Genomic DNA, 27,280 nt, shown 5'->3' on the forward strand with positions numbered 1-27,280 from the left:
TAGAAGAAAACTGCAGTTAATTAGCAGGAGAATCCACAAAGACTTGCTTCTGGTGTGGAGACGGGGAGATGAATTTTTGATGATACAGCAGTATGGAGACAAATTATTTAAAATTGGAAATGTATTGTGTAAGGATTAAAACACAAAGAGGTGTGCGGTTACCATCCGCAAAGTTGATTATTTTGCAATAACAGCACATCTTGAAGTGTTTTATTCCTCTTGGACCATGCAATTTGCCAACAATTGCAATGTTGTATTTATTAAAGAACATGTATGTTGCATGTTTTATCCATTTATAGTTACATTTAATGTTGTGGAAGAGCTGCAAACAAATTTGTTCCAGTTATCACTTATGTTATAAAAGCTATGAACAGTTCTTCTCTCTCTCTCTCTCTCTCTCTCTCTCTCTCTCTCTCTCAAAGTTAATAAGACAAAAAATGCAGCTTGTCATGTTATGGAGAAACTGCAAAGCCCTCTGTCCTGAAGACTCTCCAGTGTCTAATTTAGTGTTAGAGGTTTACCTATGACTGTTACAAAGTGCTGATGCTGGAGACTCCTCCTAAATGCCAAATTTATAACCATACAAGTCCCTGTGTATGTTACTACTATATAGTTACTATAGCAATGTTAAAGTTTTACAACAAGCACATTAATATAAGCCTGTGATTCCCATTGCAGCCAAAACTATTGACAGAGCTGCTGTTATAGAAAATTAATCAACACCTACTGACCAATCGGAATCGAGCATTCAGCAGCCATGTATTATAATACTGTTTACATCATAGTAATGTTGTAATTCTGTGTAGTGCTGTTGATAACTATAGTCAATCTATTTCATTTAAATTTGTTTTGACTCTATGCTATGCTACTTGTTTAACCCCTTAAACTCAGGAGCCATCAGCAGATCCAGACTTACATTCCTCACTCTCATATCGTTCCTTTCACTATATTTAATAAATAATAAGCTTTAAAGATGAATAGAGCACTGTAAGGTGTAAATGGTACCGTATGTAGTCTTGTATGTAGTCAAGGCTGGAAAATGATGCTTGGAGCTACTTCACTTGGTGTGTAGCTCTGCTTGGAATTCAAAGTGGTTCCATTTTCTTTTTCACTTTGCTGAGAAGCTGCATATCAGAAGCAGAATTTGATTTTCATCATTCTGTATGTAGGAGTCATAGACTGACCTTTGTAAGGGAACACCCACATCATAACTGAACATGAGGATAAAAATGAATCCCCAGTATCAGCATTTAATACGACAGACATCGAACAGGCTGTTGCTGTTTGTCTGATTTGTTCTTCTTATTAGGCAATATTTGTGTGGGTTTCATTTGGATTTGGACAGCAGCCCTGCAGCAAAGAATGATGTACCATCCATGGAAAAGCTGCTAGCTCCTTGATAAGACTCCTTCCTCTTTCAGGACTGCCAAGTAAGCCACCAGAGCAAGCAAAAACCTCTTTGGATTCACAACAGCACCTGAGCATGTTGCTTCATTGGGCCCCTTTCAGACACGGCTCAGAATTTCATCGTCTCATTAGCTGTCTGCCTGAGTGACTAGTTTGACACACTATCAAAGAACAGAGCAGAGATACTGGATATGATCTGATGTAATGTCAACCTGGAAATTGTTCTTCAAAAGATGTTTGGTCCAAAAGAGTAGGTTAGCCAACATGAGTCTAGATGAACCAGAGTACACAAAACTCTCAGAGCAAAACTGTAAGCTGAAACTCCCCCACAAACCAGCCTGACTAGTCAAGTGTTTCCACACCTCACACAACGTGAGATAGAAGGGGGGAGCTGGGCGCGGTATTAAACTTCCTTAGTGCTGAATTTGATGGGTAAAGAAGGGAGAGGAGGACTGATCAAAATGCACTGTGAAAAGCCTGGTGTTTTCCATATCACTGTTTTCTAGCTGCATGTAATGGATAGAAGCTGGCTGTGTGTAGGCACAGCAATTGAATGATTCTTTAATGTTTAAGATTTATTTCTCTCCATTTTTTTTCCTAATACAAGTACAATTCCAATATACTAAATAAAGTATTTTCTATCAGAGTTTTTGGAGGACAATGCTATAGACTACAGTATAGTCATGCAATCCAGAGACACTAGTAGGCATTTTTGAGCCCCCTGACAGGTTGATGCAATGCCTGGCACCCCCAGCCACCCAGGCATTCTCCCTGGGCCACCTCATTACATTACAAACTCCAACACTACTTTACATAATTTGTGCAACCTGGCAGAGAGTTTGGTTCAATTTAAAGAAACAATCAGACAAGTCAAACACAAAAAAGTGTGTGTTGGTTTTCATTTTTTCATTTTGATGTATCTATAAAAAATCCATATATTCTTGTGCACACCAGTGCTCTCCAACTCTCACCTAATATGAGTGGAATTGAACTGGTCTATAGTGACTAATAGCACTGAATCGTGTAAGACTTCAAGAGGTGAAATTGACTGTAAGCTGGTTTGTATTAATTTTATGCTGCCAAGTAAAATTTTAGATCTAAAAATACCCTAAATCCTCACTTATAGACCCAAGGGCTAGTAATTTGTAATTCGCATTTCCTTCAGAATATTTTTGTTTTCAGGAAAATGTTTTATTAGGGATTTAAAACCGAGTTTCCAGAACAAAGAGAATAACTTTAACAGAACTCAAGCACAAGAAGAACTGGTAGTGGTATACACAGTAGTGATTATAACAGATACTGATCTCTGATGGGAGGAAGACAGAGGACAACATGACGAAACTACAAATCAATTAGAAGTCAAACATGTACATGTGTGTTTGAATGAACAGCACAATTCAACTGTATACAAGAAATTTATGACAGTAACACTTATATATTCCAGATAAGGTGATGTTTAATAAAATAAATGGCTGACAAAAAAAAACATCTATAAAGATACATGATTTTATACGTTTATGCTGATTTTTAATAGAGAGGCCTTGTCACTCACACTAAGCAGCACATTAGGATATTCTTTTAGGCTTCATAACTCAAAATGTTATACAGTCTTTTGATCTTTTTGTTTAAGAGTCTTCAAAGTGCCCAAAATATGTAGAACAGGGTCTAAATCTAAAACTGTTGCAAAGATTTTTCCTATAATATCAGTAACTGCAGCCTAGTAGTTCAAAATAATAAAGAATAACAAAAAACTTATATATAGCCTCTTAAATGAGAAAAATTCAGCAGTTTTGAATGATATTGTGACAAATCAATCTTCCACTCAATGCCCCAATAAAGACATATGCATATATGCATATATAGACAATATATGGCCAAAGGTTTGTGAACACCTGACCATCACACCATATGTGGGTCTTCCCCAAACTGTGGCCACAAATTTGGAAGCACACTATTGTATAGAATGTCTTTGTATGCAGTATCCTTACAATTTCCCTTCACTGGAACTAAGAGGGTCGAGCCCAACCCTGTTCCAGCACGACAATGCCCCAGTGCACAATATGAGCTCCATAAAGACATGGTTTGCTAAGGTTGGTGTGGAAGAACTTGAGTGTCCTGCACAGAGCCCTGACCTCAACCCCACTGAACACCACTGGGATGAACTGGCTCACTGACTGAACCTCAGACCTCCTCACCAGCATCAGTGCCTGACCTCACTAACGCTCTTGTCGTTGAATGAACACAAATCCCCACAGCCACGCTCCAAAATCTGATGGAAAGCCTTTCTTAGAAGACATGGAGGTTATTATAACAATAAAGAGGGGACTAAATCTGGAGTGGGATGTTCAAAAAGCACATATGGGCGTGATAGTCAGGTGTCCACAAACATATAGTGAGCCATATAGTGTATGCGTAATGTTACTTCTGTGCATGAGACTTTGACAGAAGAGTTGAGGTTTGTCAAACACGGGGACACCAGTAGGGGGACTCAGTTTGGTCTCTCTCTCTCTCTCTCTCTCTCTCTCTCTCTCTCTCTCTCTCCTCTCTTGGATCAGGGTAAGGAACGATTCCGCAAGCTGCTTTCCTTCAGTCCACCTTCCCACGTGTCTAGAGCGGTGTAGTTTTACGCGTTTCTGTTTGGGGATAACACATTCTTGCGTCGGAGGGGTTTATTATTATAGTTTAGTGCCTTGGAGCTGATGTTGCTCTGATGCAGTGTTGAACAGCTCGGGATGTATAAGGCTGCACTGGGTTGAACAACACGGACCGCTGCTTTTGCGCAAAACGCCTCATTTTTGGGAAGAGAAATAAAAACATGGACTAAATTCCATCCACCATGGGTTTATTACAGTTCCTGGTTGCGTTCGGACTACTTTTCCTCTCCTGTGGTAGGTAGACATGGTGTTAATGTGCGTTTTATGGCGAGCCAAGTGATGCTCATAGGCTACCCAAACAGTAGCCACAATGGAACTTGATTGAAATGGGGCTTTCCTGTAATTCTCTGAGGAATTCCACCATTTAATAGCAGTGGTTAGGGGTTGATGATTTGTGTGTTGGGCTTGCAGTTGCAGGGTTTGGTGTGGATCCTGCGCTGCGCATCAGTGTGTTCCAAGATTTCAGCCCTGGAGAGCAGTATGAGGGAGTTTCACAGGTGCAGGGCTTCAATGACGAGTCCAGAGCCTTCCTGTTTCAAGGTAACACCAAACCTTGTATACTGTTTATTTCATGCTTTCTTTCTTTGAGCCTTGCAGTATATAGGGATATACTGTACATGCATTAGTTAAAGCTTGTTCAAGCCTTCAGGTGCCCATTACAATCAAGACATCAGCTAACAAAGGAAACCAAAATAATAATTTCTTAAAAATGATTCACAGCACACAAAACCATGTCCTACAAGCTTCCACAGAGCACTGAACAAGATATGGTTTTTGAAACACAAAGTACTGCCAATGCAGTGGTGCATGTCATCCAACAGTTCTGCTATTATTTCCAGGCTATGATCATACTTGATAGAGAACAGAAGGAGTATATCTACCAACTCACTTAAGACTATGTTATTTATTGTCCTATTTTGCTCTTTTTTCACTGTGAATAGTAATGCACTTCCTGGGTGTGTTTTAACAGTGCATCAATATTCACAGTGTTAAAGGTGAAAAATGGCACAAGAAATAAAATAGTTGTAATTGAGTTGATAGAGAAGCGAAGGAGTTTATCTACCAACTCGCTTAAGACTATTTTATTGCTTGCGTTATTTGGCTCTTTTAACACTGTGAGTAGTGATGCACTGTTATAACATGGCCAGGGAATGCAAAAGGTTTAATGCCAAATATTGTGGTGTGTGTGTTAAAATATGTACTATAATTCATACAAGACCATATACAGTACAAGAACAAAATACTTTGATGCAACTATATACTCCACAACTATATGTGGAAGCCTGTGGGAGAGTTTTGCATCATATCCTACTTTAAATGCAGGAATTCTGCGTATACACGCACACACACATCATTTTCAATAAATCATTTTAAGCACCTTGGTATGTGGAGAATTTCTTTTTTAAAGATCATTATTCTTTACTATGTACAGGGTGTCAGACTCCAGTCTCGGAAGGCCATGGCACAGCTTAACATTCTATCTCATCCAATACACCAGATCCAAATCATATGCTAATGATCAAGACCTTCAGAGGAGAGAAAATAGACATTTCTGTAGGGTTTTGGCCTTCCAGGACTGGTGTCTGACTCCCCTGATTTACACTCCTGTTAAATCCAGAATTATTTTCACCATTTATGAAAAGCAGTTATGAATTTGTAGAAAAAATACCATGCAAAGTGCGATATTCTGAATATAAACATATGTATAGTTTAATTTTATTCTATCTCTGGATAGAATAGAAATGTTGAGCTTCTTTTGGAAATGTCTAACCAGGTTTGAGGACACTTTTGGAGGATTTTGGACCTTGCAAAACATGCAAAATATCTCATTATTTGAGATGGGCATTGCAACACATTGATTTTGTCTGCCCGCAACCATTTCGGTGTTGATTTAAATGCATGTTTGGAGTCATTACCTTATTGAAATATTCATCAATGCCCATGTCTTAAACTCCAAGACCACAATGCATGATTTCAGTTAGAGGTTCAGTGACACTTGGTAACGTACAGGCACTGCATTTTGTGATTTGTTCCGTGGAAGCTTTTTTTTTTGGACTGTTATGGATGTGGCGTCTCATGGCTGATTTTAAAACTTGACAACCCCAAGAATCTACTAAACTGTGCAATTACAAAACTATGGTCTTAGGGTTTTTCCTCCTCACAGTGATTTAGGAAGTATTTTAGGAAAACAGCATTGTTTAAGAAAGTGTTTTTATTGGAAGGATTTTTGTATTAGAGGAAAATTAAGTATTTTTCCAATTGAATTTGAATAATTTTGTGTAATGTTTATTTCATCCAATTTTCTTTTTTTTGCAGAACTTGAAAGATGCCAATAATTATGTAGTGTAGGATAGTTACTGTTATTCTTATTATATTATATGTTTAACTGTAGATTTAATCTTCCTATGGTCCAATGGGATTGCACCAAATCACAAAAAAAAAAAAACCAAATATCAAAAGCAATTTGAGCTGGAGCTCATGATATTCTGTAGAAAATCACACGCAGATAAATTAGATTTTCTTTCCTGCACCTCAGTAAATCACATAGCTGGACTGCAAATGTATATAACACATCATCAGTATTCTCATTACTGTTTCTTGAGCAGGCTAATATTCTTGCAGTGTGGAGGGACTTGGGCCCTGTGGAGCCATATTCAAACAAAAGACTGTGTTTCTGTGTGACAGGGCACACACAAGAGAATAAAAAGCAATATAGTAACATTAACCTTCAGAGAATACACACCAGCCTGTATATTGTTTTGTGGTGTGTATCACAGTGGCCTATTTATGCATATAGTGCATCTGATATCTATTCTTGGCGATGTTCAGTAGTAAAGATAAAGATATTTGAGTGTTTTTCTAAAAACCTGGTGATATAATGAATAACAATTTAGACGCAGAAAATTCTAACCAAAAAACCCGGGTTACTATGTACTCCCTGTTTTGATACCCTTTTCTAATCAACAGTTCCACATATTTTTTTTAAAGTACATGCACATTTAATTTCCCAATTTAGTAAATGTATTTTACATCAGTGAAGAAAGATTACGTTTAGCATTTCAGTATTGGAAATGGACTACCATTCTCTTAATATGCTCTCCTTCTGTCCTTTGTGTTTTGCTTCTATCTCCTTCTATCTGTATCTCTCCATCCTTCTCTTGCACCTTTTTGTTGTCTTGCTCTGTCTCTCTAGAGCAAGACTCACATACAAACTAGCTCTTACTTCCCACACGCAAATACACTCATACACACCACCTACACCTATTCCGCAAAACAAGCTTGATATGTAAATGCACCAACGGGTGTTGTTCTGACTGACATTTAGATAGGCCCGAGGGACTGATGGGATAAAATTGGCGAGCCTCAGCCATGTATACCTCTCCTAATTGGGACAAGTGACATGAATGCAGGAGGAGAGAAGCTGAACTGAGAGGAGTGTAAACTGCCATGTTGTTAGGACTGTCAGTGTATGGTTATGTATGAAAAACAGAAGTGCCAAACTGTGGTCAGGGAGAGCCAAAGCCCTAAAGAGATTTATTTTCCTTCTTCTAACACACCAAATCCAGCACAAGGCAAAAGCCTTGGTAATTAGCTGATGAGTTAAATTATCTGTGTTAGATTGTGTAGAATGTTAAACTCTGCAGTCTGACATCTCCGAAGTAAAAGCATTCTCAAATGTCAGATGCTTTATCTGCTGCTTTTTCATTCTGTATGTTGTTGCGCACCAAGGAGCCTCCATATGGACATGTCTTAGTTTTATAAGCTTCACTCCACTGATGTTCAAGAAAAAAAACTTTCTACAAGATGCTGATTTGCAGCATTTGGTCTGAACTGCTTCAGGCATATTGACACTCATATCTGATTCTGTATGACCGTGTGCATTGGCAAGTTTTATTTACTCAGTTTACAGTCACACTTTCACTCTTTCTACAAATTCTTTGAGTGCCAAGGACATCCTCTTTACCCTTACAGGCCATCACAGGACAGTCAGTCAGAGTCACTGCCCAAAGTGCCATCCCAGCAGGTTTGAAGGTGCCCTTTGGTGTGGGATTCATGATAGTTGCAGCCAAATAGCTGCTCTGATAAAGCCATGGTTTTAAGACTGCAGCAGTCTGAATGCATGTGATAGCTGGATGGAGCGTCTGCTGAATGTTTTTCATTTGGATAATCAAGCTGAATATGGTGCTTCCTCCATATGTTACTCATATTGCCCAAGGGAAGGTGTGTGTAATGACAGTATTTAGCTTTGTAGGAGTCCTTGGAATCTAGGATAAGGGTTGGCATAGATTATGCTGCTCTTTTTCAGTGGACACTTTAAGAGTAACTGACACATAACTAGTTTGACTGGGATATCCTTCATATATGTGTATCAGAAATTTAATCTAAATACTACTACTACTACTACTACTACTACTATTACTAATAATAATAAATAATTCTTTTAATCCAAATAGCTCAGAAAACACCCCTGTATTTTGCCAGTTTATTCAGTATTTTAGAGTGTGTTTACATATTCCTAGATGAATTAGCTTCTAGGAAAACGTCAGGTATTGTATTACTACACCATATGGTTCTTAGTTCAGTAAAAACACACCTTCAAGAATTAAATAGCACTTTTTATATTTTTTGGACTTATTATTCTGTGTCATTTCTTGCTGTACCCCTCGTTTTCTTGTTTGTAGTTGCCTTTTTGAGCTGTAATTAAGTATGAACTGAAAATGTCAGTGACAGTAATTTTTATTATTATTATGATTATGATTATTATTATTAATACAAACAGAATAACAACTGCAAGATAATCGGATAGGTTGTGTTATGTTATGAATACACATCAATACATAGTTCTTTACTTTTGATTCCACTGCTTTGTTCTAAACCATAAAAGATATGTCCTGAGGATATGATTAGAATGTTGATTTGTTGTCTAAATCGTTGCTTCCCATGAATCCTGTCGATATCCCTTGTGTTGTGTTTCTATGAATTATTCTGCAGATGCTTCCCGATGTCTCAGGTATATTATGGAACGAAGTCTAAATGGACTTCTTTATAATACTCTGGATTATGATAGGCTTTAGAAATGTAATTACTTCCCTAATTATGAAGGAATATTGTTTAAAGCATTGAAATTGCTTTATTATAGAATTTAGAGTGTCTTGTTTTCTGCTGAGAGAAATGGTACGGCCTAACTGATGGACCATCTGAGCAGTGAGTGCTGTGAGCTTTTGTCTCTGGCTTTTCTCAGTGGCATATGAAGCATCTCCCATTGAGAGCAGGTGGTCACCTTCTGTAGTTGCTTGCCAATACCTAATCGACCTGCATCTTGTGCAGTGAAACTATTGATTTAACCTTCATGAGGCCGACCAGCAAGAGGAAGAGAGTTTCATAGCATGGGCCATCACAGAGAAGGATTCATCCATCTGTACAGCTTCAGTTTCCCTTTTTTTGTCATGTTACTGAGATAATTGACCAATTGGACTGGGAGTGGTTGAAGGGTTTGAACCATATGGGAGGAGCTGTTTCTATGGTTACAGTCATTTTTTGGATGCACTTTAGAAATCCTGAGCAGCTGGACCCCTGTCTCGCCCACTGTCCTCTATTCTCCCTGCTCTCCCCCAGTGAAGACCCTGTGGTTCTGGGTAAGGATGAAAGGTTCCTCTTTTGGCAGGCTGGAGATGGTTCTCTAAATGCAGAAATGCAGGCAGACTAAAGCCCTGGTGTGATTAAATCGATCAACAGTCATTGTCTGTCAGTATATTATACACATTCAGTTAACAGTCTGGTCCTTTCTTCGATAATGCATAAATAGTATAATTTCTTTCTGTATAAAAGAATCCCTCCTTTCTCCTCTTTCTCCTACTACTACTTCGGTCACCATCATAACAGGGGAGCACCTCCCAACAAACTTGGGTCCATGGATATTAAAGTCAACTGTCACCTAGCTGAAGTTTTTAGCTGAACTGTTGTCAGAATGTGCCAGTGAAGTGCCAGTAAGTCTGAATCATAACTACTATGCTTTCAATCACAATTTATAGAACCCCTCTCCTCAGCCTTATATCCACTGCTTCTTTTCTTGGCTAGGCAAATTCTTTGTATTTAGAGATTCACTCATGAGGTTTAGCAAAAAACATTCCAAAACCCCAAACATGATCTTTACCGAACTGCTGTACTTAATTGTAAATGATGGAAAAGTGTTATAGTGTTCAGTGGGCTTCAGCCATGCTCATTAGGCTCAATAGTCCTGAAGACAGTAAATAGTGTTATAAAATGATTGTTTGCTGGTGTTGTGTAGCACCAGTGCTCTCTCTGTTCTCACTTTCTTTCTCTCAGTGCCAATCCTTTACAATTTTTTGTATTGTGCATTATGTTAATTGGATCCCCTCACCATCTGGAACAGCGTGAGTATTACTGAAGAGACGGCGCTGTTGTAGTGGGCTGCCTGGATCTCAAAAGTGTGTCATGGCTTCCCTCAGCTGCCACAGTGAACCCTTTGATGTGATCACGTCTGAGGAACCTGATAATTTATTGATGCCTCCATTAGAGTGGCAGTGCCTCTGCTCAGCGGTACTGGGAATGAGACTAAGTTCAGGAGAGAGGCAAGGAAAAAAACAAACCAAAATCTCTCTTCCCCTTTCTTGCATGAGAAACCTCTAGCACCTAATCCATTTGGATGTATTCTGAAGTCCAGGAAATCCATAATGTTAAAAACAATAATGTACAAGTGACCACAAATAAATGACTTCTGCCTTAGTGTACAGTCCTTGTAAACCTGAGTCTGCTTATGTACATTGGAATTAAATGTGAAAAACCATAATCCATGTCAGCATGTGGTGTTTGTCCAGTGGTGGCGTCCTAAATATATATTAAAAACAGCTGCCTTGATGCCTATGCTATCTTATGAGTTAATTGTTACTTGTTGTTACTTGATGCATGGGATTATGGGATAGGAAGGATATTTCTCATAAGGCAACATTCTATGCAAACCTTAGTAGGCAGCATGGTTTACGTTTCAGACACAACCATAGTGTTCTAGCTCTGAACACTCACATTGTTCTCACAGGATCTAGAACTTTCTCAGTTCCAGCTCTTTAGGATGATGTAAGGATGATATAACATTCCTGTAACTCCTACAAAGAACATTTCTTTGACCTCATAACCATAAATGCTAATTATTTCCACTGTGAATCACATTTAGTCAAAGACAAATTTTTTCTCAAGACACCAAATATATGCAGCTGTGACAATTCACGAAACATTGTCAGTTGAACCCTTTTCTAAATGTTTTGTTTTATTTTTTAATAGCCTGTAGCTATATTTCCTAGTTTTCAAATAGTTTGCATATTCTTTCAATGATTTTTTTTTTGAAAAACAGATCACTAAAGAGACTTGTGTTTATATTCTGTTGCCTCTGGCTCCCAAGTGTGCAGTGTTCTGCATATACATTAAAAAATAAATCCATGCTGCATCTTGTTTAACACAGACCTGACCTTCATATGTCCCTGATGTTATTTTGTAGTCTTTTAAGTAATCTGAAGCTGATTTAATAATCCTGGAAAAAAAATGGGCCAGGCCCAAAATGACAAATATTAAGATTTTAATCATCTCAACAACAAATCATTGGTCAGGAAATTAGCAAGAATTGAACAAATGCACTCCTGAGAGCTCCTGTGCCACCATTTGCTCGTTTACTTTTGCTGCAGTGAACTGTTTGGGGAAAAGCTAGAAACAGGGAAATTCACTTATATAGTCTTCTTGGATGCAAAGGTAAATCATGATAATGATTAAAATGTTTGATGTAAAATTCAAACTAACACATGTCTGCGTGTACAACATTTTCCAAAAATATCTTCTAGGATGTTTTTTCTTAAAAGATTAGTGATTATTTGGTTATCTGCCACACCTGATGCAGCCCATCAAGGACCACAAGCCTTAAACATTTAAATAAATGAAAGGGAAAAACTATCCCATACTTCCTTTATGCATTTGTTTAATTCTTCCTAATTTTCTGACCAATGATTTGTTGTTAAGACCATTAAAAGCATAATATTTTACCATTTTGGGTTTGGTCCATTTTTTTTTGCCCAGGAGTGAAATACAACTAAATGACCTCTTAAACATATTATCTGCAGAGACACATTTACTAAAGTGCATGCACACATTTTCCAAGCTTTCTGCATTGAGTCTGTACTTTACCCTAATACTGTTTGGCTTTTGGCAGGCTCCTCCAGGAGTGTGAAAGTGCCCGAAGAGATGACCCAGCACATGCTGCAGAAGCTGAGAGGCAGAACTGAGTTTACCATGGCTGTGACACTGAAACAGAAGCTGCTCAACTCTGGAGCCATCTTCTCCATCCACCATGCGGAACAGAGGTGATGCAGGAGCTTCTCACTCCTCAACAAGTAGCAGTTATCATTTAGCTATCAAATTATCATTATCGCACACACACAACTGCTAGGGCAGAAAAATGGCCTGTTAATGTAATGTTTAATGTTCTGGTTAAAGAAATGATATTCTTTATTGGTTAGAGTGTATTGTATGGTCTAGAAATGTGAACCTGACATGTGTCAGGATAATGTCAGGGTACAGTATACAATTTATGGATGGAGAACAATAAAGCAGGGTTAGAGAGCAAGTCCTTGAATGCTTCTTAACGGTTGAGAAAGCTTATTTCCCATTGTAGAGCAGTATGTAGTACAGTGATCTCTCTCTCCCTCTCTCTCTCTCTCTCTCTCTCTCTCTCTCTTTCTCCCTGCTGTGTTGTTCTCTAGCCTTGGCTTCTCATCAGGACTTTTCTCTCTGCACAGTGATCATTTTCTCTGTACCCAAAAGGCTGATTAGAAATTTTTCTTTTCTCCATGCCTAGGGTAGAATTACCACTCAGCAGACTCTATTCAGGCTTGACTAAGAACCACTAAAACACTGCTCTGATCGGACTTTCCTTTAGCATGCTAATTCTATTCAAGCTCTCCATAGAAGTGTTTTTTTCTCTAAACTATTTGTTACTTGTCTCAAAACACACATAAGTTATGTTACATGATGATAAAATAAAATGTTTTTCATTAATAACAATATTATATATTGTATGGTGGTACAGCGGGTAGTGTTGCTGCCTCACAGCTCCAAGGTTCCCAGTTTGATCCTGAGCTCAGGTTACTGTCTGTGTTGGGTTTTGCACATGGGTTCTCCTCATGTCCATGCAGGTTTCCTTCCATCTCTCAAAAGCATGCATGCAGGTGGACTGGCTACATTAAAATTGCTCCTATTTGTGAATGAGTGTATGAATGTGTGTGCATGTTTGTGTGTGAGATGCACTTGCGATCCTTCCAGGGTGTATTCTCGCTCTGGATCCACCATGACCCTGATCAGGATAAAGTGGTTACTGAAGTTGAATGAATGATTGAATGAATGAACGAACATGTTACAATTTTTTTTTTTCCATCTTATCTCTGTGTGAACAATGTGCAAATTATATTTGAGTGTGTTTATATATATATATATATATATATATATATATATATATATATATATATATATATATATATATATATATATATATATATATATCAGTGTGTTGAACTGTAACCCCTTAAAATCCCAGGCTTTAAGATGAATAACTGAATAATAAGCTGGGACTTCAAGAGGATAAAAGATTTAGAAGAGTGTTTTAAATCAGAAACAGTGTGAACATTTATTATTACCACTGCTATGAAAAAATCAGATGAAGCTCTAAGCACAGCTGCAGAACTCAGCATGAATAAACAACAGTAGTATAACCTTTACAGTCAGTATGCCAGCAGTGCTGTATTCACTGACGTTAGTAAATAAAGGTGTTTGTGAAAGATGTTGATTACAGTTTATACCATAGGATTGGTGAATTGTCAGATCTGATTGGTCAGTTGTAGACAGTTGTTCCAGCTGTAGTTCAAATCACAGGTTTATATTAATGCGCTTGATTTTTATTTCTATAGTAACAACTCATTTGTAGTGATTTGTATGGCAGATGTTCCACATAATCAAAAAATGAACAGATTAAAAACCTCATTGCACTTTTAACAAAGAAACATGGTTTTATTGATATTGTAAAGCTTTCTGTTAGGAGACATTTATTTAACTTTTATGGAAGGAGTATCTAGTGTCAGTGCTTTGTGGCAGTCAGTTTTCCTTCTTCAGGACAGAAGACTTTGCGCTTTGCAGTTTCTGGGGAACATGATAAACTGCATCTTTTTTTGTCTCATTAACTTCAGGAGAAAGAAAAAATAGAGGCTGGTGAGCAAATGACTGTGTATACATGCTTTAACATAAGTAATAACAGGAACATTTCTCACAGATGTTCCACAATATTAAATGTACGGTTCAAAGCGTGACATGTTGTTCATTAATACACTAAAGATAGCAAACATTACACCACATCATACATTTTCTTTAACAGCATGCTTGCTGTGGTTTATTCCTTTTGTATGCATTGTTGATAAAGCAGGCGTAAACATCCATGCAACCCCGCTTCCTACACAACGCTAACGCCTGTAGTAATATGTCTCTTTGTAGTCAGATTTAAGCTGCCAGAAAATGCAATGCAAAAAGAAATATAACTCATTAGATTTGGTTTGTAGATAAATCAACACTCGCCTGTCAGTAATTGGCTTCTCTCGAATAATGCTCTTAAGAGTAGTCTTGAGAGAGAACTAAAAATTGCTGGTCTACCCAGGCAGTGCAGCTGATGACTGTGTTGGAAGCTTTTTCCATTAATGTCACTCCTCTTACTGAATCTCAATAGAGCAACTCAGAGGTAATGCTGCTGAATAACAACATGTGAGGCTTTTTTTTTTTTTTTTTTTTTTAGAGAGAATCTGTGTTTTCCATTCATCTCACATAAATGCATCTTTTAAGTGTGATAGTGTCAGCAGTTTATTTTATGAAGCTTCGCGTTCACCTTCACTTAAAATGTTCACCTTCACTTAAACACTAAAAAGCAGCATAACGTCTTAATTCACTTTCACAGCAGTGTCAGTGGTGAGGACTAAAGTCTACTGGTGTGGACTGTAAATCTCTTGGGCTGTTATTACACTATGTGGCGTATCTAGGAAGGAGATGGACACATTTATTATCATTAAAGGAGAGTGTGATGTCCTCCAGCTGCTTGCTGCACCCCAGGGACACATGTCCAGTCCCCTGCTTCTGCTGATAGTGTAAAATATGCAGCATATAGTATGTTCACTTCCCTACAAGCCTACAAGCCTGTCTATTTTAGAGCCATGGTTTTTATGATTTTGTTATAGTATTTTTTGACGGTCTGTGTTTGCTTCTCTCTCTCTCTCTCTCTCTCTCTCTCTCTATATATATATATATATATATATATATATACACTTAACCAATTTAGCCGTCAGAGTTTTTGGAGTTTTCATAAATAAACAAACCTGGGTCAGCTAAAGTTTCAAATTGTTTATAATAAATCATCATATTCTTTGTCAGATTAGGATAATTTGCCATGTTTATTCTGAAGATAACAATACAACACATGCAAATATCTGTTACTAAAACAATTAGCACCAAGTATTTCTAGATGTTTCAGGAGTTTCTATTTGTAATCAGATGATCTACCTTGTCTCTTGTAGGAGTTTCACACCTTTCTTATTCTGATCCATCATCATATATGAAATATCATCAAATGTCTAAGTACTGAAAAATGAGAAAATTATTCTCAACCTTTTGCTGGGCAGTATACAAATATTTACCATAGAATCTAAATTGCCCCTAGGTGTGAATGAGCAAATGGGTGTGTGGCTCCAAATCCACTATGACCAAGATAAAGCAGTTACTTAGTATTGTTGTAATATTATTTCATTGGTAAGCTTTGGTTAAAAAAAATAAAAAATACTAGAACGATGAAAAATTATTTCTATTAAATCTAGATAGTATTTTTCCTTGGGTGCTTGGACAGAAGGCCATGTGTGTCTCATTGAATAAGAACAGAATTAAGGAGTGGAATTGATCTATCATGTTTGAGTTCCAATGATTTGGACCATCTCAATAGCACAAATTCAGGATACGTAACTGACAGTGAGCATGAGCATATGCTAACCATTAGCTGTTTTCAATTTATACAATCATGTATTTTCTGCAAGCCAGTCTTCAGTATCAAGAGAGTGAGTTGTGGGATTTAGAAAGTAAGTTGACGGACAAACTGGCCATGTTAGTGAGTGTCCATTAGAATAAAAAAAAAAATCTAATTATTAAGAAATAATACACTTTATTAGGAACGCCTGTACACCTACTTATTCGTACAGTTTTCCAATCTGCCAATCACAAATTCATAAAAGCTTCAGCTAATGTTCACATCAAGCACCAGAATGGGGAACAAATGTGATCTCAGTGACTTTGACCGTGGCATGGTTATTGGCGCCAGAGGAGTTGATTTGAATATTTCAGAAAATGCTGATTTCCTGGGAATTTCCTGTACAACAGTCTTTAGAGTTTACACAGAATGGTGCGAAAAACAACAACAACAACAACAACAAAAAATCCAGTGAGCGGCAGTTCTGTGGAGGAAGCACTGACAGTAGAGTTCAGATGAATGGCCAGACTGGTTTGTGCTAAACCTATACAACCATGGTGTGCAGAAAAGCATCTCAAAACACACAACACACTGAACCCTGAGGTGGATAGGCTGCAGCCGCAGAAGACAGGTTGCTGAAACCGGACTTTTGAAGATTGGAAAAAGACCATTCTGAGATGCTTTTCTGCTGAGATCACGTCTTTTTTCCTTCTGACGATTGATGTGAGCATTAACCGAAGCTCTTGACCTGTATCTGCATGATTTTATGCATTTTGCTCCTACCATGATTGGCTGATTGGATAATTGCATGAATGAGCAGGTGTACAGGTGTAACTAATGAAGTGGTATGTGAGTATATAGTATGGTATGGGATGCTGCAATGACAATCCAGCTGAATTTATGTGTAGCTTTGGTGTTAATGATGAAAAAATGGAGCTATCATTGACTCATTGGTGAATTACATTGAATTTTTGCATTCCTGTGTGGAATTACAAGTTTTCTTTGTGGTTGGTCAGTATATGTGGTCCAACGGCTGAACAAGATTTTCTAATAGTCATGCTGAAGAGCTTTTTAGAGGCTGTTTGTGTGGGGTTGTTGAAAGCCAATGTGTCTTTTTAATTCAAAGGCTTTGTAATTAAGGCCCACTTCAACTGAATATTTTTAGAACGCATTAAAGACCTACACCTAAAAATTTGTCTTTGAATGCAGGTTTTTAGAGCTGGAGAGCAGCGGACAGAAGAGTGAGGTGCGTCTCCATTTCCTGGCCAAAGGGCGACAGATGCACACTGAGATCTTCCCCTACTTGCTCGCAGACAACCAGTGGCACAAAGTTTCAGTGACCATCAGCGCATCCCACGTCACTCTTTATGTGGACTGCAACAGGTACGTAGCCTGCAATCACACCTGCCCCAGACAGGACCTCCTATTAAACTATACTCTGATAAAGTTGTCATTTATGTATCTGCAGATCTCTATAAGGATGAGTTCCATATTATAACTCCAACATTGTGATTGGATGGTTTATGTTATACTCGGTTTAACAGTTAGGGAATTTGAATTGTCCTTGTTCCTGTGTAGAATCTATGAGCGGGTGGTGGCTGTGCCTCTCATGGACATCCCAGAAGATGCATCGTTCTGGATTGGACAAAGGAACAGTGCACACGGCCTATTCAAGGTATTTTTGTCTCGTCTGTGTTTAGCAAAAGATTTAATTATTACTCCCATAGTTTGGCATGCACCCTATTATTCAGCCTTTAAAACAGCCATCTCTCTATCAGATGGAAAGAAAGGATTTCAGTCGTGCAGCCGCATCTTTTGAAGTTGATTCCATTTCTCAGCTGCCCGTCTCTACAGTGATAAATGAGACTATCATACCACCATGCAGCCTTTCAACCATTTAAACATGCTGCTGTTGTGTGTGTGTGCATGCAGGAGTCTCTTTGAGATAATTGTTGCTCCAGGTTGTTAAGCTTCTCTAGCGTTAATTGGCAGATGAAGGGAGTCTTGGAGGTCATTTTCACATCTTAACGAGCGTTCATCAGCCCCCACCCACTTCTCTGTCTCCACGGAGCCATAGAACAGCGCTCAGATGTTCATCCCGTTTCATTTCAAGGGGAAAAAAAGACATTACATGTGCAGTCTGTATTCTTGAATTACTTTTTAAGAACTTGCTGCTTCTCTTATGTATGTTTACTGAATGCTTTTTTAATTTGTACTACTTCTTGAATATTTCTCAAGAGCATCCAATATTAACATGGAATAAAATTGATGGCACTGGCATTTGGTGAAGTACAGCAGTAATGAAATATTGATAAACAAGTTTAAGCCTATAATTACAGAACTGTAGAGCGTACCATTAGCAGCAGGTCTATGCAAAAATGATTCTCTACTTGTTGACCTTGCATGTTGACTCTAATGGAAATGATCAGTGCATGTGTCCCCTCTCTCCGTTCTGCATGCGGGAACACTAAATTGTATCCTGAGCCTTTCCATAGTTGAACCGCTCACCTCCATTTCCTCTTGCCGTGCCTTGAAGAATCCGCAAATAGTTTTGTTGGGTTTTGAATTTATGGTTTTTAAATTGAAGTGGCAAGACAATTTCAAAAACAATTTCTCATAAATCGCACCATTCCTCTCCTTCGAGGGGGGATGGAAGCGGGGTGGCTGAGTTGCCATGGATACAGAGTGTCTATGCGTGATGTTGCACTTGTGTAGCTTGGCTGGAGGACAGAAGTTGATCAAATTAATGCACCTATGAGGCAAATTTAATTTGGATCTCATAGTTATGCTTATTAAACTCAGATGGTGAACGAAACCTTGCCTTCATGTCTTCTCCATCAATGCTGCAGTTTACATTACATTACATTATGTTCAATTATCAGGTGCTCACATGTTTATTAGTCTCAAACAGGCCTGACAAATTTAACTAATGCATATCTACTGCACTGTACAGTTTTAAGAATTCTGAATAAAATGTGTGATTTTTAGAGTGCTTTTATTTACGTTCATATATACAGGATAAATTCATGGAACTACTTACATTCCTAATCATGTTAAACAGAATTGAAAATACTTCTTGAACTCTAGTTACGTTGTATAACTATTGTTGTTTAATATTGTTGTTAACTGTGTATGAATTTAGGATTCAATTTGGAAACATAGCAGTGAGTTAAAAGTATTGACACATTGATAACTGATATATATTGCTGAATTTTAAATATATTTATTATACGACATTCTTTTTTGAGGTAATCAGCTATTCATCTTTTGTCTTATTATTCAGTACAGTGAAACCGATAGGAAATGAATGGAGTTATGAGAGTGAGGAATTGAAATCTGGATGCTCACACTGATCCAGATGCATAACATGAAGTCAAAGCCCTAATCAGAAATAAACAACATAGCATCACGGTTGTCCATGGACAAGTGCTACATTTAGTGAGAACAGAGAAGAGAAAACAATGCTAATGTACACAAATGATAAAAATCCTCTTAAATCAAAGCTGGTTATTGACCATCTCTGACTGATATCTTTCTGTTATTACAGGGGGTAATGCAAGATGTTCATATAATCGTGATGCCTCAAGGTTATATCACGCAGTGCCCAGATCTTAATCGTAGTAAGTGCACTTGAGCTGCATTGAACTACTGTAGTGATACAACACACAATACAGTCTCTTTTATATCCTTTCATCTCACTGCATTTCTGCATTTTAGCTTGTCCTACTTGCAATGACTTTCATGGCCTTGTACAGAAGATAATGGAACTCCAAGATATCTTGGCCAAAACATCCAGCAAGGTAAAATACTTCTTGAGGTTAATGGATATTTTTAGATATGAACAGATGTTTAACGTTAACAATGTATTATTTTTATATATTTTCAACAACACATTGATTTCAAGGATAAAATATGCTTTTATTAGGGATGCACTGATACCATTTCTTTTAGACTAAGTACATGCACAAGTACATCGTCGATATTAATGCTGATTCTGATACTGAAATGACTAACATACTTACTATTAAACAATTGGGGCGTCATGAAACATTTTATTTTGCGCTGATTAGGTTTCCCCTGTTTAAATAATGGCCATGAAAAGCAAGTTAAATTAGTTACCTTGGATTGAGTAGGGTTGTAATGGAGAAGAGCAGATTTGGTTTTATTGCTCTTTGGAAAAGTGCTTTTGTACAGCTATACTTCTGTACAGCACATTTCAATGATTTCATTGTGTTGGAATCTTGTGTTGTCAATGACCAATAGTGGCTAAACCCCAAGAACAATATACTGGGTAAGATCTGTTATTTTCACTCGCCAAGTGTAATTTTTTCTTGCTTATCTAGCGTTTTCTGCAGTGTTGATTGCTGCTGTATGCAGCTAGCAGTGAACTTCTTGTACAGCAATGTTTTATCAGGTTATTTGTAGTGTAGGAAGATGCTGCAGATCCTCCTCTTCATATTTTCACAGAGCACAATCATGAAACACTAACAGATCACTGTCATTTTGTGTCATTTGTTTAACTTGATGACTTGCACTAGGCTTATGTCATAAGGTATCACATGGTATCAAAAGTTTGCATCTGATTTTTTATGAATATCGTATTGACTCTACAAAGTAAGTGGCTGTGCAATCAGAAAACCACATTTATATATCAGTGCCAAGCTGCCAGCTCATTACCAAACAAGAGATTTTTTCCCCCACTCATCTCTCTGTCATGTAAGCTTGCCTGTTGCACCTTATACATCCACATGCATACTCTTAGTTAAAGTTGGGGCTATAATGGACTGGAATGACTCGTCTGGCCATGCATTTGATTTATTGTGTGTGTTGTGTTGCAGCTGTCACTAGCAGAGGAGAGGATGAACAGCCTGGATAACTGCTTTTGTGAGCGGACGTGCAGCGTGAAGGGGGTGACCTACAGGGAGGAGCAGGCCTGGACAGATGGCTGCAAGAACTGCACATGCTCGGTGCGTTGAGCATCCTCTGTGTATGGAGCTCCCAGCAGGGCCTCGCTGCCTTTGTTATAGGCGACGGTTCCACCCCTGAGGGCACTAAGTGGGGAAAGGGGATATAATGGGAGAAGAGGCACAGAAAAGGGATTGAAATGGTTTGTCTTTGTCAAGAAATGCTGGGAAATTTGTACAATGCCTGGATTAGGCAGCATAATGAGGTTCCCTTACAAGTGGCTTTACTGTGCATCTTGACAGTGCTTGCTGCACAGTGGTTGTAAACACAAAGTGATACTGGTGTCCACTGCTTTGGGTCTGTGAAGCCGTTCTGTGTACTGAATCAGTTATTTAAAATCTCTCTCTCTCTCTCTCTCTCTCTCACACACACACACACACACACACACACACATACACAGGTGACAAATTATAGGAAAAGCCAACATATATTGTCTTATTAAGGTGTTGGGAAACAAAGCGCTCCCTTGGCATAGACTCTACAAGTACCTGTCTTTGAGAGGATGAACATCATTCTTCCAAAAGATATTCTCATAATTAGTGTTTTAATGATGATGGTGGAGAATGCTGTCCAGCACATCACTCCCATAGGTGTTCATTTGCGGTGAGATTTGGTGACTGTGAAGGGTATAGCGTATACTTATAGCGTATAAATTTTATACTCACCAAACCATTCCGTGAATGCCAGCAACATGCATCCTAATACGTCATAACAGAGCCACCAGTTTTTCCTTTTTTTTAGCTTTTTTGTGTGTGTGTGTGTGTGTGACTAGCTAAACTAACCCATCTCAGTACACAAAAGCTGTAAATTTTAATATACATGTCTGGGCAAGCATGAAGCAATCTTTAATTACCTAATTAACTGCTTTCATCCACTTACACAAAATCTGTGACGTGAACCATGGTATGAAAGGTTAATTAGAAGCAGGTCATTTCTTCTCTCATTGCTATATGCTGCATCTCACTTTTTTATCTGTAAATATCCAGAAAATACAGCTGTCTACTAGAGTGTACAGCACTGTAGAGTTGTGATGGTATTCTTGAGCAGCATGCACTGTGCTCAGCTTCTTAATACTCTTATAAGCACAGCTTGTAACTGACATTGTGTACAGTGAAAGATGGCATATGTTGTTTTCCATTTGGAGCAGCATAATTGTCTTTTTTTATGGGTGGTTTGCTGTTATTCACTATGCTTTCTGAAAGGCTCCCTATGTGATATTAGTGAAGAAGTGTAAGAACAGTGTAAGGCAGTGAACTGCTCAGAAGTAAATACTTGCTGCTGTGATGCAGGTGGGTCAACATGCTTGTCTCCCCATGTTCCCAGCATGTGTGTGGATAACATTTGCCTTGGAGTGTACCCTTGTCCTGTATGTTTTTTTCTGTTTTCCCTGCTCTAGCACATCCACATCAACTCAGAGAGGCCCTGTTAATTAGGTGGCTAATTGGTTCAGATGTATTAGAGCAGGCAAACAGGTTGGGGACCTCTGCATCAATCAGCTGTATGGATTCTTATTTTGGCTTTGAATGTTTGCATGATGTTCCCCACTTTTTTGCCTTTTCAGAATGGTACAGTCCAGTGTGAAGCCATCGTGTGTCCCCCTCTGGAGTGTCCTGATGGTTCCATTGCTGCCTATGTGGCAGGAGAATGTTGCAAAAAATGCCAGCGTGAGTACCCACACACACAAACACCTCCTACCTCCTCCTCCATGCACTCATCCACTCCTTGCTGCCAAAGTTGCCTTTTTCTTCCCTCACACTCCCACATACGTACACACACATAGAAGCTGAAGATACTATAGCAGAGCTTTTCATCTTACGCCCCCACAGGGTTGCCTGACAACTGACCACATCTCTCCGTTGCTTAGTTACATGCTCACTGTGTCTCCAGAGGTGTCCTCCCTTACATATACATATCCAAATAAATTATTCACGAGCAGGCAATAAAGTGCAGCCCTCTGGGGTGTATGCAAATGGAAACCTGAATTTAAACCTCTTGGCCTAACAGTGGATCTTTCTGATATTGGATTCATTCGAGTCTATGACTGTAATCTCTATTCTACTGCAATCAGAAACAATTTGATTTAACTTCCCAATGCATATAAATGGTGGTGAACATATTATCTCATTCAAAGAGCCACAAGTAACTCATAAAGCAGCATAGATCACTCCATGTTTAATATTAGCACTGAGTGTTAGTCAGGTTTTTTTTTTAGAATGGTAATTCTTCTCATTTTCACTCCCAGTTTTACACAAATTCTGCTTCAGCTCCAATTTCAATATTAATAAGATCATTAATAAATGGCTTAATGTTAATACAGTTTGAAAAACACAATATATAGTAAATACAGTATACTGTACAATACATAGTAAATATGTATTGTAAAAACATTATGGAGTTGACACAAAAAAGACCTCCTTTGTACAGGCTTTAGGTGCAAACGAGATGAAAGTTATGTGAAAGGAATTTAAATTATATTTGCTTCATATTTATGCATATCAGTCAAGTTTGTTTTTTCAGTTTTTAGAAATTTTCCCCCATTTTATCCCAATTTATTGCTGATTCTCACTCACTAGCTAGCTCTCCCCTGTGATCTGACAGCTATCAACGTGCTTTCTCTGAGACACGTGAAGCCAGTCACCACATCCTTTCAAACTGCTGCTCATGCTACGTCACGGAGCAGTGTGACACACTTGAAGGTGCTATCTGCCCTCTTCCGCATACATGAGTTTACAGACGCCCACAAATGCCTAGTGTCGTTCTGACTAACAGTGGAGAGAATAATGCCTTTGCCTTTCACCCAGAGAGCATGGCCAATTTTGCTTTCTTGGACTCAGTCAGACAGTTTTAATACTTTTTGTTATTAAAATGACCTGAATATTGCTCCCTTCTAGTAAAGATTTAAACATTGAGTTATACTGACCCAGATAAAACATAAGGGCTGAGCAGTACAGTACTTGCTGTGCAGTCACACAGAGCTTCACGGCCAATGTTAACCGAAAATGTGTACCACACCCTGGACAGTATCTGGATTCACTATTCCCCTCACGCACAATGCTTTAAAACTAAACCTTCTGATCATTTTTTTAGTGAACATAAGCCAGTACCAAGAGGGATTCAATTCACTGCAGTAGGTTTAATAATTTAGGTTTCAGTCAGATTAAATTGTGGAAGTAGCATTTATCTTATGACTCAGCTAGTAGTGCTGGCTTTGTAAGAGTTTGACTGAAATACACACTGTGTATTGTGTAAGCTCTTTTGCGAGCTAATCTTTTTCTCCTATCTCTGTGGTGTATTACAGCCGTCTGTGTCTTCCACATGAAGACAAACAAGGCACTAATTAGTTGAGCTTTTTGTTCAACATGACAGGACAGGGCTAAAGTGCTTTTTGTTATAAATTCGACACACACACACAGATTTGTGTGTTTTCTCATGCCCTTAAAAAAGTGAAAAAGTGAAGCACCTCAACAAATAATGTTTGCTGTGTTTTGAAATGCCATTGCTGTCACGGTTTCCAGTTATTACTTTCTTGTGAGGCACTTTGTTCATATAGTTTTGTGATCTTCATCTTTCTCAGTTACTTTGTTGTCAGTAAAATCTTAGCAGCAACTTTCATCAAAGTTAGCACACTAATAAAAGTTTTGGGTTTTTCGCAAGATTCTGGCCATATGTCTCATTTGCACAGAATGGGAAGCAAGAACAAATGTTTCTTGGGACAGTTGATGAACAAATTGCATCACAATCCTATGCTGTTTTTTTGTGGTACATTTTATCTGCATTCAATGCAGTGTGTCTTGGGAAAGAAACTGGAAAGCTGCTTGGCCTTCTTATGTGCTTATTGACTGCTCAAAGCAGAGCCATGCACACAGTGACACAGTGTTTGCAGAAAAAAGACAATGCAAGGCAGTCTATAGTGCAGACACTGGTGAGACAAAAAAAACAGAGAAGCTTGGTTTCAGTTCTGTCAGGTTGATAGACAGATAGTGATAAAACCCGGCTGGTTGGTGGTCTAGGAATTTTCCTTCTTCTTTTAGAAACAAAAATCTATAACATGGTAACCACAGCTAATACAGCATGACTCGTCTCTAGGTTCTGTAAGACCTGTAGTGCTTTGACACATAAAACCTCATAAAATCTGGGATTTTTGAAGACTTTTACACTTACTGTGCTTTCCCAGAATATTGGACATGTACACTTTTCCTTTGTGTGTGTGTGTGTGTGTGTGCGTGTGCATGTGCAGCTATGTGCATATTTTTCGGGCAGGATTTGGCAGAAGGGGAAAGAAAAGCTGTGCATCATGCCAGTGGATTGTGCCAACTCTATGAATGCAAGGTGAGAGATTGGAGCCTGTATTCTATAATCTTACTGTGAAATTCTTTAAATTAGGTAAAGGTAAATATCAAAATGCATTGCATAATGTAAGTTATCCACCTTATTTTCAGTGCACTGATGGATGATTTGTTTAAGATATTTTGTGTAAGGAACTTCCGGTTATCTTGTTTTCATTCAGCTAGGAATCCATTAGAAGAAAACATTAGTATTACTTGGTATTAAAGTTAATTTACAACTAGATATGGAGTCATGTATTGTTTTTTAAATAAACTTTATATTGCTTTGTATTTGTATTACTTTTGAACAGATAGTATTTGTGCAGTTAGGCATAGTCATCGTAATGACCATTAACCTGACTAGCCAGACAGCCAACAGTAGCTAGGTCTGCCAATAACACTGCCCTGTTGTTATTTTAGTGGCAACAGTTGTATACGCTGCTATGCTGACAAATTCCTTCAAGCTGCATTTGAATTTTAATGAATTTGAATTATATTTTACACACTCTGCTTTACATTTATATTATTAAGAGAAGCACAAGACGATATAATTTTTACCCTTTTATTTACTTACCCATAATAAAAATAATTTCTTGCCTTTAAGCTAGATTGTACATCTTCACTACATTGCGTGTAACATGGGGTTATACTATTGGGTAGTGTATACATAATGGTGTTGTAGATCCTATGTACATAGTGTGCTACACTATATGGCCAAAAGTATGTGGACAACTGACCATCACACCCATATGTAAGCCTTCTCCAAACTGTTGCCACAAAGTTGGAAACAGAGAATTAAGATTTCCTTTCACTGGAACGAAGAGCTCCAAACCTGTTCCAGCTTAACAATGTCCCTGTGCACAAAGCAGAAACAATATAGACATGGACTGCCTAAGCTGGAGTGAAAGAACACAACCCCACTGAACACTTTTGGGATGAACAGGAATGCCGACCGTGCACCAGGCCTCCTTGCCTGACATCAGTGCCTGACATCAGTGTCTGACCTCACTAATGCTCTTGTGGAAAGCCTTCCCAGAAGAGTGCAGGTTATTATAACAGCAATTGGGGACTAAATCTGGAATGGGATGTTCAAAAGGAACAAATGGGTGTGATTTGTTAGGTGTCCACATACTTTTGGCCATATAATGTATTTGCCCAGTATAACTTTATTTTGGACTCAATATGTACAAGTAATATCAATTTTAGGACACAATTAGATTTTATATTTAATATTTGATTTTAATCATTAGACATTATACACAATTTTCTCCGCTTATGTAATCCAGCAAGGCTCATATAGCCAATACGTTTTACAATGAGTACATATAAATATCATGAAAATTTATTCTGTCAGCCCTAAATGTTAATGACATGATCACTGTAGCTATGACCAATCAAATGGAAACTGTGACCTTAGTATTTTAAGTTCATTTTTCATCCAAATACTTAAAAATTCTCAGAATAACACATAAATCACTTCTGCTTTTGAATATAAGGTGGGTACTGTAGGTTTATTGTGTTGTTTTTATTTTTTATCATGATGTCCTCAGTACAGAGCTACCTTTGGTACTTTGCTTCAAAGACACACAGCTTAGTCAGGTGTGTTGTATTTTACCAGGACCGCACAATGCACAAAGTCCAGAACAGCAAGTGCCCCGAACTCAACTGTCCAGAAACACAGCAGGTCACTCTTACTGACAGATGCTGCAGAGTGTGTAGAGGTGAGGCTGATCTACATCACTGAATCTTCAAGACAGGGAGTGAGAGAGAGAGAGAGAGAGAGAGAACACAAGTATAACCCATTTTGTGTGGGTAGATGACAAGAACAAGTTGAATGTTGCAATAATAAATGAGAAGAAAAGAAGATAGACAAGTGAGAT

General features: G+C 38.2%; 1 protein-coding gene across 1 annotated transcript in view; it reads left to right on the forward strand.

The window, feature by feature from the left end:
• Positions 1–3,947: 3,947 nt before the first annotated feature.
• nell2a (neural EGFL like 2a) overlaps positions 3,948–27,280 on the forward strand; it is a 67,333-nt gene continuing 44,000 nt past the window's right edge. Inside the window, exons 1-11 of the mRNA XM_026919713.3 lie at positions 3,948–4,295; positions 4,473–4,601; positions 12,277–12,427; positions 17,320–17,493; positions 17,689–17,785; positions 19,658–19,730; positions 19,828–19,910; positions 20,949–21,077; positions 22,637–22,739; positions 25,313–25,404; positions 27,019–27,121. Of these exons, the coding sequence (XP_026775514.1) occupies positions 4,244–4,295; positions 4,473–4,601; positions 12,277–12,427; positions 17,320–17,493; positions 17,689–17,785; positions 19,658–19,730; positions 19,828–19,910; positions 20,949–21,077; positions 22,637–22,739; positions 25,313–25,404; positions 27,019–27,121 (1,186 nt within the window). The 5' untranslated portion in view covers positions 3,948–4,243. The remainder of the gene's footprint in view (positions 4,296–4,472; positions 4,602–12,276; positions 12,428–17,319; positions 17,494–17,688; positions 17,786–19,657; positions 19,731–19,827; positions 19,911–20,948; positions 21,078–22,636; positions 22,740–25,312; positions 25,405–27,018; positions 27,122–27,280) is intronic.

This window comes from Pangasianodon hypophthalmus, chromosome 9, assembly GCF_027358585.1.
Source record: "Pangasianodon hypophthalmus isolate fPanHyp1 chromosome 9, fPanHyp1.pri, whole genome shotgun sequence".
Taxonomy (NCBI): Eukaryota; Metazoa; Chordata; class Actinopteri; order Siluriformes; family Pangasiidae; genus Pangasianodon; species Pangasianodon hypophthalmus.